This window comes from Hevea brasiliensis, chromosome 2 (genome assembly GCF_030052815.1).
Source record: "Hevea brasiliensis isolate MT/VB/25A 57/8 chromosome 2, ASM3005281v1, whole genome shotgun sequence".
Taxonomy (NCBI): domain Eukaryota; kingdom Viridiplantae; phylum Streptophyta; class Magnoliopsida; order Malpighiales; family Euphorbiaceae; genus Hevea; species Hevea brasiliensis.
The window spans coordinates 113217781-113234003 of record NC_079494.1 but is presented as its reverse complement, the minus strand read 5'-3'; the positions used below and the strand labels follow the sequence as shown (position 1 = coordinate 113234003).

General features: G+C 36.7%; 2 protein-coding genes, 1 non-coding gene and 1 pseudogene across 3 annotated transcripts; 2 read left to right on the top strand and 2 right to left on the bottom strand.

Moving 5' to 3' along the window:
* Nucleotides 1–833: 833 nt before the first annotated feature.
* On the top strand, nt 834–9023 carry LOC131177981 (probable pectinesterase 66; annotated as a pseudogene).
* Nucleotides 9024–9802: 779 nt separating this feature from the next.
* LOC110647915 (probable pectinesterase 66) lies at nt 9803–11521 on the top strand. The gene is made up of 5 exons (XM_021801954.2): nt 9803–10168; nt 10252–10411; nt 10514–10705; nt 10792–11039; nt 11163–11521. Exons 1-5 carry the CDS (start codon nt 9939–9941, stop codon nt 11326–11328), a joined length of 996 nt encoding a protein of 331 aa, XP_021657646.2. The 5' UTR covers nt 9803–9938; the 3' UTR covers nt 11329–11521.
* Nucleotides 11522–12281: 760 nt separating this feature from the next.
* Nucleotides 12282–14184, bottom strand: LOC110647909 (glycine-rich cell wall structural protein-like). Its single transcript, XM_058143170.1, has 2 exons — nt 14180–14184; nt 12282–13494 (listed from the first exon to the last, which is right to left on the bottom strand). Exons 1-2 carry the CDS (start codon nt 14182–14184, stop codon nt 12282–12284), a joined length of 1218 nt encoding a protein of 405 aa, XP_057999153.1.
* A 1572-nt stretch (nt 14185–15756) lies between these two features.
* Nucleotides 15757–15863, bottom strand: LOC131178210 (small nucleolar RNA R71). Its single transcript, XR_009147343.1, has one exon. It is a non-coding gene; the product is annotated as a small nucleolar RNA R71 (small nucleolar RNA).
* Nucleotides 15864–16223: the final 360 nt, after the last annotated feature.

Sequence of the window (16223 nt, the reverse complement as noted above, 5' to 3'; positions counted from 1 at the left end):
AATTTAAAAATATCAAAACATAAAATTATAATTTAAATTCGATAATCCAAAAGATTAAATCCAAAACTTCATAATAATCTTATAAATATATTAAAATAACAAAATAATATTAAAATAATATTTAAATACTATATAAAAATATAAAATTTATATTTTAAATTTTCAGGTTATTACAATTATCTTCGTCGTGAAGGCGCATATATAAAATTTGTAATTTATGCTCGAAATTCAAAAGAACCACCAAGCATATGCCTTGCATGCTACAAATCATAATTGCAACATTTTGGTACTCAATAAATAGCCGTGCAGCTATTAACACTGCCATAACTGCATAACATGTCGTAGTGTGGGGTTCCAAGAATTCGCTAGGATATCGAACCTAAAGATTCAGACTTGGGGAAGCAATGATATAGTTCAGCCTAGATCCCGCATCGAGTTCGGAGTTACCAGATTTGGATTCAAATAACTTAGATCTAGTTGTGGGATCAAATGAGCGTTTCCTAGGAGATTGGAATAGTTGAACCCACAGCTCGTTCTCCATCGAAGTTAAGAGACCGATTGAGAGATCTATCCAATAGATCAGCTCAATAGATACAAGATGGTGGTTCTTGGGCGTGATTCACTTTGAGAATCACGCTAACACAATACAAATCCCTGGATGTGCAACACGCATATGTTCAAAGTGATCAGAGGAATCCCAAATATTGTGCCAAAGTATTTCTTAAACATTATAAAAATAGGTAACCAACACCTATAGAGGTACACTTTTCTAAAATTTTCTTTCCTTAGAATTAATTTATCATCATTAGAAAGCCAATCTTTTTCCCTGTAAAATGCAGCATCTTCGTTCATCATTGCTCATTTGGATGTTACTATTGGTAGCTAGTTTTTGTAAGGCCTTGGATTGTGAGTTAAATAAATCCAATTAGTCTAAAGTAGCATATACTATTTCTATTGATAAATCAGGCCGAGGAAACTTCACGACAGTTCAAAGAGCCATTGATTCCATTCGAGAAAATAATAATCACTAGATACACATCCAAATTTTTGCTGACAAATACATGTAATTAGTTAACAAAACTTTTCATAATCTAGTTTATGTATTTTATAACAATTTATTTACTTAATTCGCAGGGAAAAAAGTTTTAATTCCTGCAAACAACCCGTGCATTTTTCTTGAAGGAGTTGGCAGCAATTATAATGAGGATCCGGTCATAATGGCACATCAAGGTCCAATAACTAGAGCAATGGCTAAGAAGCTTCAAGGCTTGGTACACGAGCACATCACCAAGTCCAATCTCTTACAAGCATTCGGTCTGGACTTGGAGGAGGAAAGCCAATCTTGCTGCACATTTCTTAGCATATTTGAGGAGCTAAGAGACCAAGTGGCATCCGTCCAAAGTGGCATACATGTGGCATCCACGTCAGCAATTCCATCCTAGTTGGCATCCTATGTGGCATTTAGGTGGAGTGCCTAGGTGGTGGCACAATTGGTAGCCCGACTCCACCAACCTTTTAAAGATGCTTTTATCCATTTTACAAAGATTTGAAGCAATAACTTTGTCCAAGAGTTCCAGCCATGCTTCAATCATTTATAGGAAAAGTAAAGGAAAAAGAAAAGAAAAGAAAAAAACTTGTGTAGTTGGCCAAGTGTTGTGAATTTTCTGATTTAGTTATTTTTAGGGCTTGGTTTGAAGCACCCTTGAGCAAACCAACCCAGAACTTGTTCAAACTTTTTGAGGCTATTTTTGACATTATATTAGGCCTACATATCAAATTTGGTGCATAGATTCTACCATTTACTTAGTGATTCAAGGATTGCACTCAATATGCCATTTTTTAGTCCATTCCTAAAGCTGGACAATTGGGACCCCAAACCACATTTTTCTACTTTTTTCTAGTGTCATTGGAGTAACTTAAAATCAGTTTAGCAAGAGTATATCATTTGGAAGTACTTGCTTCATTATTTGGAGTCTTTCATCTTTTGGCTTCTAAAGTCACCAATTAAATTTTTTTCCACTTTTTGCTCCTTGTTATAACCTTGAATAGCCCTTAAAACTTAATTGAGAGGTTGCCTAAAGAGTGACATTATAGTTCATGTAATAACTTAGTGATCAAGAGTTTAAGTGGAAAAAGGCAAGCGTGTGCGAGTCTAGAAGAGGGTAAAAGCCTAGTACTTGAGGGAAACACTTGAGTGACATTAATTTAGAGTGAAACACACAAGGGAGTGGTGAGGTTTTACAATTAATCAATTTTCTTGCAGGTTTTAAAACATGGCAAATGAAGGAGTTGGACAAACTAGTGAAGAAAGAAATGAGATGCCCGAAGCTATTTATAGACAAGCAATGGGGCAAAACATAGAAAGAATCTATATGACCTTGAATACCATTTTGGATAGACTTGAAAGAGTTGAGAGGAGCCAAAGTAACGCTAGGCCGAATGATGGTGTTAGGGGAAATGATCATGGAAGTGTTGGAGGCAATGGCAACCATAATGAAAAAAATGGAAGTGGAAGTGGCAATGCATTTGGATTGAACCTAATGGGGAGAATCGAAACTTGAACAATGGGAGCAATGGGAGAAATGCAAATCCTAGACCGAATGAAGGTGGAGCTACACCTAAGGTACATGTGCCAAATTTTGGTGGTGAGTGGGATGATGACTATGATTATTATGATGATCATGATAATGACCGAAACTCCTATGCTTATAAAGATGACTATGTTTATAGAGGAATTAGGGAAAGAGGAGGAAGAGGACGTAAGGGAGGTAGATGGTTTAGGAGACCTATAATGGAAGATCTAAGCGGGAGAGATGGGATGGACCGAGTGGATGGAAATGTTCATGGCATAAAAATGAAGATGCTACCATTCCAAGGCAAAGCTAACCCTGATCTATATTGGGAGTGGGAAAGAAAGCTAAAACTCATATTTGATTGCCATAACTACGCTAAGGAGAAGAAGGTGAAACTAGTCGTGGTGGAGTTCACAGACTATGCAATTGTTTAGTGGGACCAAATAGTGACTAAAAGGAGGAGAGATGGCTTAGGAGAGATTGATACGTGGGCTGAAATGAAGAGGGTTATGAGGGGCAGATTTGTGCCTTCCCATTACTATAAGGAATTGCACCAAAGACTACAAAACTTGGTGTAAGAAACTAAGAGTATGGAAGAATACTTTAAGGAAATGGAGATGGCTATGATTAGAGCCAATATTCAAGAAGATAGGGAGGCTACTATGGCAAGGTTCTTGAGGGAACTTAATAGGGACATAACCTTTCAAGTGGAGTTATAACATTCTGTTGAGATAGATGACATGCTCAATATGGCTGTCAAAATTGAGAGGCAATTAAAGGAGAAAAGATTTGCTAAGTATGGAGGACAAATGAGGTCGGCTAACACTTTTACACTTTGGAAGCCGAATTGGACCAAAACTCTTAAGGATGACAAGGTTGTGTCAAAGGATAAGGAGGAGGAGACTAAGTCCTTTAAAAAACCAAACACACCTAACAAACTACATGTGTATGATAAGGGTAAGATGGTTGCTTCTTCAAGTGGGAGGACTAGGGACATCAAATGCTTTAGGTGTCAAGGGCATGGGCATTATGCATCTCAATGTCCCAATGCCAAGGTGATGATTGTGAGGCCGAATGGTGAGATAAAGAGTAAGGATAACTATGCGGATGATGATGATGAAAATAAAGGTGAGGGAGAACTACCCTTGGAGGATTAAGATGATATAGAACCTGCCATGGACAAGCCTTAGTGCTTAGGCGTGCTTTAAGTGCCCAAATTGTGGAGGAGAATGGAGATGATGCATTATAAAGAGAAAACATCTTTCACACTAGATGCATGGTGAAGGATAGAATTTGCAGCTTGATTATAAATAGTGGAAGTTTTTTTAATGTTGCAAGTACCTAGACGGTTGAAAAACTTGGCTTACCTATGATTAGGCACTCTAGGCCGTATAAGTTGCAATGGTTTCATAAGTGTGGGGAAGTGAAGGTGCAATTTCAGGTGTTAGTTCCCTTCATAATTGGGAGATACAAGGATGAAGTTTTATGTGATGTAGTCCCAATGCATGCTGATTATATCATCTTGGGAAGACTATGGTAATTTTATAGGAATGTCACTCATGATGGGCACAAAAATAAGTACTCATTTGAGTTTGAGGGCCTAAGAGTGACATTAGCACTTTTACTACCTCATGAGACTTATGAAGATCAAACTAGAATAAAAAAGTCTATGGACGAGATGTTAGAAAAGGAAGCCGTAGTGAGGAAAGAGGGAGAGGAGAAAAGAGAGAAAAGTGAGAGAGAGAAAAAGAAGAGGAAAAAGATAGAGAAAGTAAAAAGATTTCAAGCAATTGAGGGGAGTTCAAGTGCAAAAGAAAGTGAGGAAAAGAAGAGTGAAAAACCAGTGAGCTTGCCAGCTGAGCAAGAGATGTGAGAAGTGCTTTTTATGCCAATAGGTGTATACTTTTCCTTGTTGGCAAGGGGGCTTATTCAGCCTTGACTGACCATGACACTTTTATTCCTTCTTGTGCTATGCCTCTTTTGTAGGATTACCAAGATGTCTTTCTAGAAGAGATTCTTAGTGGGTTGCCATCCATTAGAGGAATTGAGCACCAAATTGACTTTATTCCAAGTGCCGTGATCCAAAACTGACTTGCCTAAAGGACAAACTCGTAGGAAGCTAAGGAACTTCAAAAGCAAATGGAAGAGTTGCTTACAAAGGGCCATTTTCTGAAGCGTATGAGTCCATGTACTGTGCCAATTTTTTTGTTGCCAAAGAAGGATGGTTCTATGCACATGTGTGCAGATTGTCATGCCATAAATAAAATCACTGTAAAGTATAGACATCTTATCCCTCGACTTGATTACATGCTTGATAAGTTATATGGTGCATGCATATTTTCCAAAGTTGATCTAAAAAGTGGTTATCATTAGATTAGAATGAAGTTAGGGGATGAATGGAAAACTGCTTTTAAGACTAAATATGGATTGTATGAATGGTTAGTTATACCATTTGGTTTGACTAATGCACCTAGTACATTTATGAGGTTGATGAACTATGTCTTGCGTGCATACTTAGAAAAATTTATTATTGTTTACTTTGATAACATTTTAGTGTATAGCAAGAACATGGAAGATTATTTGCACCATTTGAAATTGGTATTTGATGTGCTTAGAAAGGAGCGATTGTATGCTAACTTAAAGAAGTGTACATTTTGCATGGGTAGAGTTATCTTTCTGGGGTATGTTGTGAGTGGAAATGGTATTGAAGTAGATGAGGAAAAGATTAAAGCTATTAGAGATTGGCCTACACCTAGGATCGTGAGTGAGGTTAGGAGTTTTCATGGTTTGGCTAGTTTCCATAGGAGGTTTGTGAGAGACTTTAATACCATAGCTACACCCCTTAATGAAGTAGTCAAGAAAATTGTGGGTTTTAAGTGGGGGATAGAGCAAGAGCATGCATTTAATTTATTGAAAGAAAAGTTATGTTCTGCTCCTTTACTTGCATTGCTTGATTTTTTAAAAACATTTGAAGTTGAATGTGATGCCTCTGGAGTGGGTATAGGTGTTGTTTTGATGCAGGAAAGGAGACTTATTGCCTACTTTAGTGAGAAGTTGAGTGGCGCCTCTTTGAACTACTCCACCTATGACAAATAAATGTATGCATTGGTGAGAGCATTGAAGACTTAGCAACACTACTTATGGCCAAAGGAATTTGTGATCCATAGTGATCATGTGTTACTTAAGTATTTGAAGGGCCAAAACAAGTTGAGCAAGTGCCATGCTAGATGGAGTGAGTCATTGAAAGCTTTCTTTTTGTGATTCAATAAAAACAAGGTAAAAAAAATATTGTTACGGATGCCTTGTCTAAGAGGTACACACTTCTTTCCCTACTTGATGCCAAAATATAGGATTTGAGCATTGAAAGAACTATATGCAAATGATATTGATTTTGTCGAATTATATGCTAAATGTGAGAATGTTGCATATGAGAAATTCTATAGGTATGATGGATTTTTGTTTAGGGATAAAAGGTTGTGTGTGCCTAGGTGTTCCATTAGAGACTTATTGGTTAAAGAATCACATGGGGGAGGTTTAAAGGGGCATTTTGGTGTGACCAAAACATTAGACATTTTGAAAGAGCATTTTTAATTGCCACATGAGGAAGGATGTAGAAAAAGTGTGTGCCAAATGTGTTGTGTGCATACAAGCAAAATCCAAACTGAAACTGCATGGGTTATACATGCCCTTGAGTTTGCTTAATGAGCCTTAGGTAGATTTGTCTATGAATTTTGTATTGGGGTTACCTAAGACTAAAAGAGGGCATGATTGCATTTCTGTGGTGGTTGATCGATTCTTCAAGATGGTTCATTTTATTCTTTGTCACAAAACTGATGATGCATTTTACATTGCAAGTTTATTTTTTAAAGATGTAGTGAGATTGCATGGCATTCCTAGGACAATTGTTAGTGATAGGGATATTAAATTTTTGAGTCATTTTTGAAAGGTACTTTGGGCCAAGTTGGGTACCAAGTTGTGTTTTTTCACTACTTTCCATCCATAATCAGATGGCCAAACTAAAGTGGTCAATGGGACCTTAAGAACTATGTTGAAGGCCATGATCAAACAAAATCTTAAGGCTTGGGAAGATTGCACACCATTTATAGAATTGGCATATAATAGGTCATTGCATTCTTCTACCGATTATTCTCCATTTGAGTTGGTTTGTAGTTTTAATCCTCTCACTCCACTTGATTTACTTCTATTGCCTACTAATGAGTTGTTACGTGTAGATGGAAAGAAGAAGGCCAAACTTGTAAAATCCATGCATCAAAAGACCAAACAAAACATGGAGAGGATCAATGCAAGAAGTGTCAACCAAGTTAACAAAGGTCGAAAACATATTGAGTTCCAACTGGGTGATTTGGTATGGGTGCACTTTAGGAAAGAACGGTTTCCCTCTAAGCGAAAATCAAAGCTTCAACCAAGAGGAGAGGGACCATTTGAGTTTCTTGAGAAGATAAATAATAATGCATACCACATTGATCTACCCGGTGAGTACAATGTAAATGCTACATTTAATGTCACTGATCTCTCTCCCTGTTATGCAGATGATGAAAATTTGAGGTCGAATTCTTTTGAAGAGGGAGAGGATGATGAGGAGAAAAGCATTCAGTCTAGACTTGGAGGAGGAAAGCCAACCTTTTTGCACATTCCTTAGCATATTTGAGGAGCCAAGAGACCAAATGGCATTCGTCCAAAATGGCATGTGGCAGCCACGTCAAAAATTTCATCCTATTTGGCATCTAGATGGAGTACCTAAGTGGTGGTACAATTGGCAACCTAACTCCACCAACCTTTTGAAGATGCTTTTGTCTATTTTTCAAAAATTGGAAGCAATAACTTTGTCCAAGAGTTCCAACCATGCTTTAACCATTTATAGGAAAAATAAAGTTACTACTTTCAGCTTCTAGACAAAACACTTCTTTTCAGTTTATCTTTCAATTGTATCTTGCTAAATCAGAATATTCTATTTATGTTTGAATTTTATACATATTTTAGGGAGAGTGTGGGGTATTAACCAAGCTTGCAATTGTCCTTTGGCCATTAGAGAAGCTTTGCCAAATATCCACCCCAGCAGATATAGTTATTTTTGTTTCATTTTTTTTTTCAAAATTCAGATGGTAATTTGAGAGGTAGAGAGAGCCTTCTATGGCTGAAATACTCTAAGGAGCTTTGTTCTTGTATGAACTTTATTTATCACTTTTACAAGGTTTGTTCTCTTATAAGTTTTAATTGAAATTCAAGGGTATTTCTTCTTGAAAAAATTGTTCTTGGATTGAATACAATTTTGCATTTATTTTCTAATTCTCTTCACATTAGATGTTGAAGGTTGAGAAAAAGTGAAAGATCATTTGAGGCTTGATTGGAGGGACAGTTCAATAGCTGCCACAACAAAAGTGGCGGAGTGGCGGTTCTAGCTTGTATCAAATTATACAAGCATTGAATGGGACGACCATCAAGAGACACCAACCAGTGCTACCTTCATTTAATTTTCTGATAACATTGTAGCCAAAGGCATTTCATTCAAGGTAAGAATTGATAAAGACCATTAGTTAAGATCTTGATCAACTTTTTATGATTTTGGGTTATGATTATATCTCAACCTACGGATTAGAGCAGAAAAAATAATATGGAGACAAGCTACCGCAGTTAGAATAACAGGGGATGAATCTGCTTTCTACGACTGCGCCATTTTTGGAATACAAGATACCTTTTTTGAGGACAAAGGCCGCCACTACTTCAGGAAATGCTATATTGAAGGTGCTATTGATTTTATTTATGGCGCCGTTCAGTCTATCTATGAGGTACATGTGCATGACCTACTATTAATAAAATCAGCTGCTCATAAAAAATGCACTATTTATTTAAACCCTCTCATGTTGCTTATAACATGACAAGGGATATCGGGTTTATGTGCAGCGCATTATCTCTTAATATAGGGAAATATGAACCAGACTTAAGCGGCGTTATAACAGCCCAGAAGAAGCAATTGCCAGAAGAATCCAATGGCTTTGTTTTCAAAAATTGTAAAATCACTGGGACTGGTAAAGCTTACCTAGGAAGAGCTTGCGGACCTTATTCTACTGTAATTATTTATAACTCAACCATTTCCAATGTGGTACTCCCTCAAGGTTGGGATGCTTGGAACTTCGTTGGTCAGAGTAAGATTTCCACTCAAATCTTCACAAAATATCAGGCTTTTCTCATCTTCAGTATACTTTTTTTTTAAAAAGGTCAAAATCTATGTGTCATTAACATTTAACACTTGTGGGTAATTACAGAGCTAATTTTACATATGTGGAGGCCAATAATAATGGACCAGGGGCTGATAATTCCCAGGGAGTGCCTTGGTTAAAGAAATTCGATGCTCATCAGCTCAACAAATTTGTTAATTTGTCGTATATTAATGAGGATGGCTGGATTGCCAAGCTACACACTCATTTCTAATTACAGATATTTTTTATATGGAAAATTTTGAGAAAGCATTAAATACATTCAAAATAATATTCAACTTAATTTTTCTAATTTAAACAAAAATTCACATATAAAAATTAATACAATTTTGTATATCCCATGATTCCCTTCCCATAGAATATTCAAATGAATTTGGTTTGCAAGGCATGTCTAATCAGCAAAAATCAATGCATGTCTTCAAAGTTTTTATTGAATACACAAGTATAAATGTTTTGTGGCCTAACTTTTGGCGCAAGTTGGGAGGAAATATCACATCAATAATTAATTAGAACAAGGAATGATCTGTTCAAAATAATTTTAGACCATATATATATATATATATATATATATATATATATATATATATATATAAACATTGTCATTTAATTCTAAGTCACTCATATATCTAAGCAAATTCCCCCTTCGTTTAATAAAACCAATTTATGGTGGTTTAATTAAATAATTAATTGGAATTAGAATAAGCTGATTCACAGGTAACATGGCAAAATGGAAATCACATATGCAATTTGCCTAATTTTTTCGGTCTTTTGACATTTTTTTGTTTATTTTGGTGGTTTAGCGAACACATTAGTGGAATTGAGTTGACAAGGATTTTTAATTTTTTTTATTAAAAATCCATAGAAAATGAAGTTAATTGAATTCACAAGTACCAGAAATGTAATAAACAAATCAAATTGAAATTCACATGCACTAGGATAAGACAATTCTAATGTGTAGTTTTGCCTACACACTCAAAAATGGGTATAAGAAAATTCCACGCATTCCACGATACAAGTTGCCTTAGAGGATTTTATATATATCCAGCTGACCTCTTGATAAATTATAGCTAGTTAGCTAGCTAGCTAACATATCTCTTGGAAAGAGGCTATTCTTTGAATATTCATAAAAATGGAATTTCACCGTTCATTTTGGTTCATTTGGATATTGGTCATCTGTTCCAGTGCATGTAAGGCTTTGGATTGCCAATTAAATGAATCAAGCAATTACAAAGTCGCATATACAATTACTGTCGATAAGTCAGGCAAAGGAAACTTCACTACAATTCAAAGCGCCATTGATTCGATTCCTGATGGGAATACTCAGTGGATACGTATTCAAATTTCTCCTGAAACATACAGGTAGGAAAACCCATTTTCATTTCCTAGTTTCATTCACAGCATTCTGAAAAAAATTTTATCTAGTTTGTTGGTTATGGCTGCAGGGAAAAAGTTACAATTCCTGTGAATAAACCATGCATCTTTCTCCAAGGAGAAGGTAGTGAGTTGACAAGGATCGAATGGGGTGATCATGGAGTGACAGGGTCGAGTGCCACCTTCACTTCCTATCCTGAAAACATCGTAGCAAAAGGCATCACATTCAAGGTTAAAGCATTACATGAGAATCATATGAACTATGAATTGCCTTCATTACAATACTTTTCGAACTGATTAATACTTCTTCTTCCTTTCTGTTTTTGCTTTTAGAATACTTACAATAGCCCAAATGGCCAAGCTGTGTCCGCTAGGATAAGAGGGGACAAGTCTGCTTTCTATGATTGTGCCTTTCTAGGGGTACAAGATACCTTCTGGGATGAGAAGGGTCGCCATTACTTGAACAAATGCTACATTGAAGGTGCTATAGATTTCATTTTTGGCAAAGGCAAATCCATTTACGAGGTATTATTTACTCAATTCGTTCTATATGTTTCAATTTTTTTTCCTTGCATGTTAACTAAGCTTTTATTATGTGTGTGGACTTGCAGAAATGCATAATATTTGTTAACATAGGAAGATACGAACCAGAATTACCTGGATATATAACAGCACAAAAGAAAGAATGGGCAGAAAATGAGAGTGGTTTTGTGTTCAAAAATTGTGAAATCAATGGAACTGGTAAAGCTTATCTTGGAAGAGCTTGGGGGCCCTTTTCTACTGTAGTGATCCATAACTCTACCCTGTCTGATGTTGTAGTGCCTCAAGGTTGGGATGCGTGGGACTACGTTCACCAGGAGTAAGATTAATTTTGATGTTGCTCTCAATCATCTCCATTTTGTTATCTGCTTTCAATGCTAATTAAATTTATGGTCACCCGACAGTAATTAATGAATGTTTCTGCTTACATTGACAATTGCAGAGGAAATTTTACTTATGTGGAGGTTGAAAATAAAGGACCAGGAGCAGACACTTCCAAGCGTGTACCTTGGGTAAAAAAACTCGATGCTAGTGAGCTTAGCAATTTTTTGAGTTTGTCATATGTTGATTCAGACGGGTGGCTTGCTAAGTTACCCAACATCTCCTAGCTAATTTTTCTTATTGTTAATTCCGAAAGAAAAAAGAAAAAGAGAAGAAGAAAAGGAAACAAACGAATTTGAGTAAAATTTTCAATTAGAATGAATTATTTCTTTGGAAATGCATTTTGTGAATAAACAATTAAATTATTGGTTACCCAAAGCCATAATTTTGTTATGTTTTTAGGAAATAAACATAATTTCATTCCTAATTAGTTGACATTGGTATTTTTAATGAAATTATATCAATATTCCATTAGTCTGATGGAAATTATGCTGACATGATAAGTTGACATCAACTCTATTAAATCAAAGAAGAGTAAACATTTCACCCAAAAAAAAAGAGAGATTCAACTGATCATTGAAATACCTGCTATGAAAATTTATGCAAGATAAATGGAAATCAAATGGATATGGCACAATAAAGTAAAAGAAAGAAATTACCAACTGTAATTATTTAACCATTAATCCTTTTATTTATGTACTATTTTCTTCAAATGGGGCATTCCAACGATTAATATATAAACCATATATTATGTATGAGGAAATTTAAATTTAGACATAGTCTAATGTAACTCAATAAATATATATATATATATTTATTGAGTTACATTAGACTATGTCTAAATGTAAATTTAATATATAAACCATATATTATGTATGAGAAAATTTACATTTAGACATAGTCTAATGTAACTCAATAAATATATATATATATATATATATATATATGAGATTTATATATAAAATAAGTGACTTATATATTTTATTTTTTAAAATTCATAATATACCTATAGACGTTGCATGAAATTGCCGCAGTAATAAATTCAAGGCTTTGTAGCCATTTTTATTTTACACCACTAGCATTGCTTCAAATATCAACATCAAGTAATTCACCACCATCAATGGTGATGGAATAATTAACCTTTTATACTCGGCCTCTCCCTTTACCATGGATAACACTTTTAAATATGAACATCTTTTTTATTACCGCCCAAACAATGGTTAGAAATCCCACCCATGCCACAACTTTTGCTACCTCCACTACCATCGGGATTTCCTCCACCACCGCCACCTCCTATAACTCCATCACCAAAATTGCTACTGGTTCTTATGCCACCATTGACACTTCTACCAGCAAGGCCACCTCCAACTCGTACACTACTATTGGCACATCCATCTCCTCCAACTCCACCACCAACTCCTCCACCAACTCCTCCACCTGCACCTGTACCTCCACCTATACCACCAATACCTCCCCCAGCTCCTATACCACCACCTGCACCTCCACCAACTCCGCCACCACTATCTCCTCCAACTCCACCACCAACACCTCCCCCAACTCCTACACCACCACCTGCACTTGCACTTCCACCAATTCCACCACCACAACCTCCTTCAGCTCTACCGCCACTTGCACTTCCACCTCCACCTGCACCAACTTCACTACCAACATCTCCTCTAACTCCTGCACCTCCACCTCCACCAACTCTGCCACCATGGCCTCCTCCAACTCCACCGCCAACACCTCCTGCAGCTCCTACACCTCCACCTATACCTCCACTTGTACCACCAATGCCGCCCCCAGCTCCTATACCACCACCTGCACCTCCACCAACTCTGCCACCACTACCTCCTTCAACTCCACCACCAACACCTCCTCCACCAACTCTGCCACCACTACCTCCTTCAACTCCACCACCAACACCTCCCCCAACTCCTACACCACCACCTGCACCCTCACTTCCACCAATTTCGCAACCATGGCCTCCTCTAGCCCCATCACCACTTGCACTTCCACCTCCACCTGCACCAACTCCATTACCAACACCTCCCTCAGCTCCTATGCCTCCATTTCTACTAACTCTGCCACCACAGCCTCCTCTAACTCCACCACCAACACCTCCCCCAGCTCCTACACCTCCACCTGTGCCACCAATATCTCCCCCAGCTCCAATACCACCACCTGCACCTCCACTAACTCCGCCACCACTACCTACTCCAATTCCACCACCAACACCTCCCCCAACTCCTACACCACCACCTGCACCCTCACCTCCACCAATTTTGCCACCATGACCTCTTTTAGCTCCATCGCCACTTGCACTTCCACCTCCACCTGCACCAACTCCACTACCAACACTTCCAGCAACTCCTGAGCCTCCACCTCCAGCAACTCTGTGTTACACTCATTTCATATAGGCATTTTAGGGTAGTTTGCATCCATTTTGCCCTTATATTTTAGTATATTTTATGTTTTTAGCTTTATTTTAGCTTATTTGTTAACTTTAAATACTTTATATTTGATTTTTATAATTTTCTTATTTTTTATAGGATTTTGTGGCAAATCAAAGATCAATGAGTGCATTAGAAAGTGATTTGAAGAAATTTGGAGTTCTTTAAGCATAGAGGAAAGTTGAAGAAATCAAGCCTTGAAAGAGCAAGTTAGCCGAAATTTGCTTGAGACTTTGCTTAAGATCTTACTTAGGGTAAAGCGGCAGTACTTAAGGTGCAGCATAAGTTAAGCATAAGCAGAAAAATCTATTTTACTCTAAGTCTGCCGAGATTTGTTGAGGGTCTGCTTAATCTTAAGCAGACAGTGCGACTAGAAGCTGAAATTTGCTAAGAAGCTGCTTAGGGTTAAGCCGTACCCTAAGCAGACTGCCCAGAACGTGAATAATGCTACTGACTTAGATAATTTTACACCTCATTTCCTATCTACTCCTTGGCTCTTATTTACTTTTAGGGCAACTTTTTGGGACGATATAAATTCATCATTTCCTAGTTTTTGTCAGAGGAGAAAAAAGAGGAAAGGGGGGAGAAAAAAAAAAGGAAAGAAAATATAAGAGAGAGAGGGGGAGACGCCATTTCTTTTGGGGGAGGAGCTGCTACAACCATTTTTGGAGCTCTAGAAACTAGAGTTTTGGGTTCTTCTACCTGGGTTTTTCTATTTTAATCCTCTTATCATGTTTTTATTTACTTTTCCATCAATCTTTCTTGTAAATACCATCATGAGTGAGTAAACTCTTTAGATTTCAGAGTTGGAAAATATGTTTTAGATTAATTTGTGGATTTGGACTGGGTATTTCCTTATTTTACATAAATATGAGTTTTGATTCCTTCCTTGTGTGCTTGATTTACTTGCCTAATATTGGTACCCATTGGGTATTGTGTTAATCTTTGATTGAAGGACCGAAAGGTGAAAGTCATTGATAGATAATCAAGGATTGGAACTTAAAATCAACTTGGGTTTTAAGAGGAATTAATGATTGGTTACAAAACTTAATGGTTTTTAAATTAATCAAATATCGTACGAAAGTATGTTTGGTTATTTTAGAACACACTCTGGTTTGCTTAAAAAAGAAATCAAAGGAATTTAGAATTAATCACCTTCAAACTCTATTTTTCCCTAAAAATTGGAATGGCCAAGACAAATCCCAACTAATTTATGCATAAACCCCCAACTCTGGAATCACTTTTAACATAATTAGACTTTCATTTAAATTACCTATTATCAATTTAGTTTAATTGCATACTAGATTTAGAATTTACTGCTTGCTCTTTACATATTCCAATTAGATTAATCAATTTACTTCGCTCATTTATATTTACCATTCCTTCATTAATCATTAGCCCAAATAATCGCTTCATTCATAGTTTGGTACTCAAACTGTAAATCCTCGTGGGAACGATACTTGATTCAGCACCTTATTACTTGAGACGACCCATATACTTGCGGATTCGCCCCATCAAGTTTTTTGCACCGTTGCCGGGGATTTGATTTTTGTTTGATATTGAACAATTGTTTGTTTGGTTAATTTGGGCATTTTATTTTATTTTCTTTTTACCATTTTACTTTGAGAATTTGTTTATTTTGTTTTTTAGGTACTTTATTTTATGAGAAGAACAAAAAGTGAAGAAATCAATTTATTCTTTGATCCAGAAATAGAAAAGACAGCAAAAGCTTTAAGAGCAGAATCTAAAAGGAGAAAAGCTGAGATTAAAGCTCAACAACAACAAGAAAGACCACAAGAGCAAGAGCAATTACAAGAAGAAATGGCCAACAACAATAACAACCGCTCTGTGAAGGATCATGCCTATCCTAACATTGGGGATTTCATGCCAAGTATCACAAGACCAAGAGTAGAAGCTAACAATTTTGAACTAAAGCCTGCACTCTGTCAGATGGTACAACAATCACAATTTGGATGAAGTCCAAGTGAAAGTCCACATGTGCATCTAGCACACTTTCTTGAGATCAGTGATATGTTGAAGATAAATAGAGTTTCTAATGATGCAATTCGACTCAGATTATTTCCTTTTTCTCTGAAGGACCGAGCTAGAAAGTGGTTACATTCTTTGCCACCGGGTTCTATCACAACATGGGATGAACTTTCTCAAGTATTTTTAGCTCAATATTTTCCACCAAGCAAGACAGCTAAGCTGAGAAATGAGCTGACTTCTTTCAAACCTAGAGATGATGAGAGCTTGTATGAAGCATGGGAGAGGTACAAGGATTTGCAAAGGAGATGTCCACATCATGGGATTCCTAAGTGGATGCTTGTTCAACACTTTTACGATGGAGTTTCACCAGCTATTAGAAGTACAATTGATACATCTTCTGGAGGTGATCTTATGGAGAAATCTGAAGATGAAGCTTTTTCTGCTCTTGATAAAATTGCTTATAACAACTACCAATGGAGCTGTGAGAGGAATGAAATCAAGAAACCAGCTGGTATGTTCGAGCTTGATGCCATGAATATGATTAATGCTAAGTTTGATGCTTTGACAAGGAAAATGGACAAGCTAAGCATGAAAGTAGATTCTTCAGCTGGAGGTTCTAGTAACTCAGTAGAGTTGGAGCTGTAAATGTCAATTGTGCAGCTGATTTTTCTACACTTAATCAA

Coding starts and splice junctions, on each gene's coding strand:
- LOC110647915 (XM_021801954.2), top strand. CDS start 9,939: ATGGAATTTCACCGTTCATTTTGGTTCATTTGGATATTGGTCATCTGT. Junction 10,169..10,251: donor ATTTCTCCTGAAACATACAG/GTAGGAAAACCC, acceptor TTATGGCTGCAG/GGAAAAAGTTACAATTCCTG. Junction 11,040..11,162: donor TGGGACTACGTTCACCAGGA/GTAAGATTAATT, acceptor TGACAATTGCAG/AGGAAATTTTACTTATGTGG.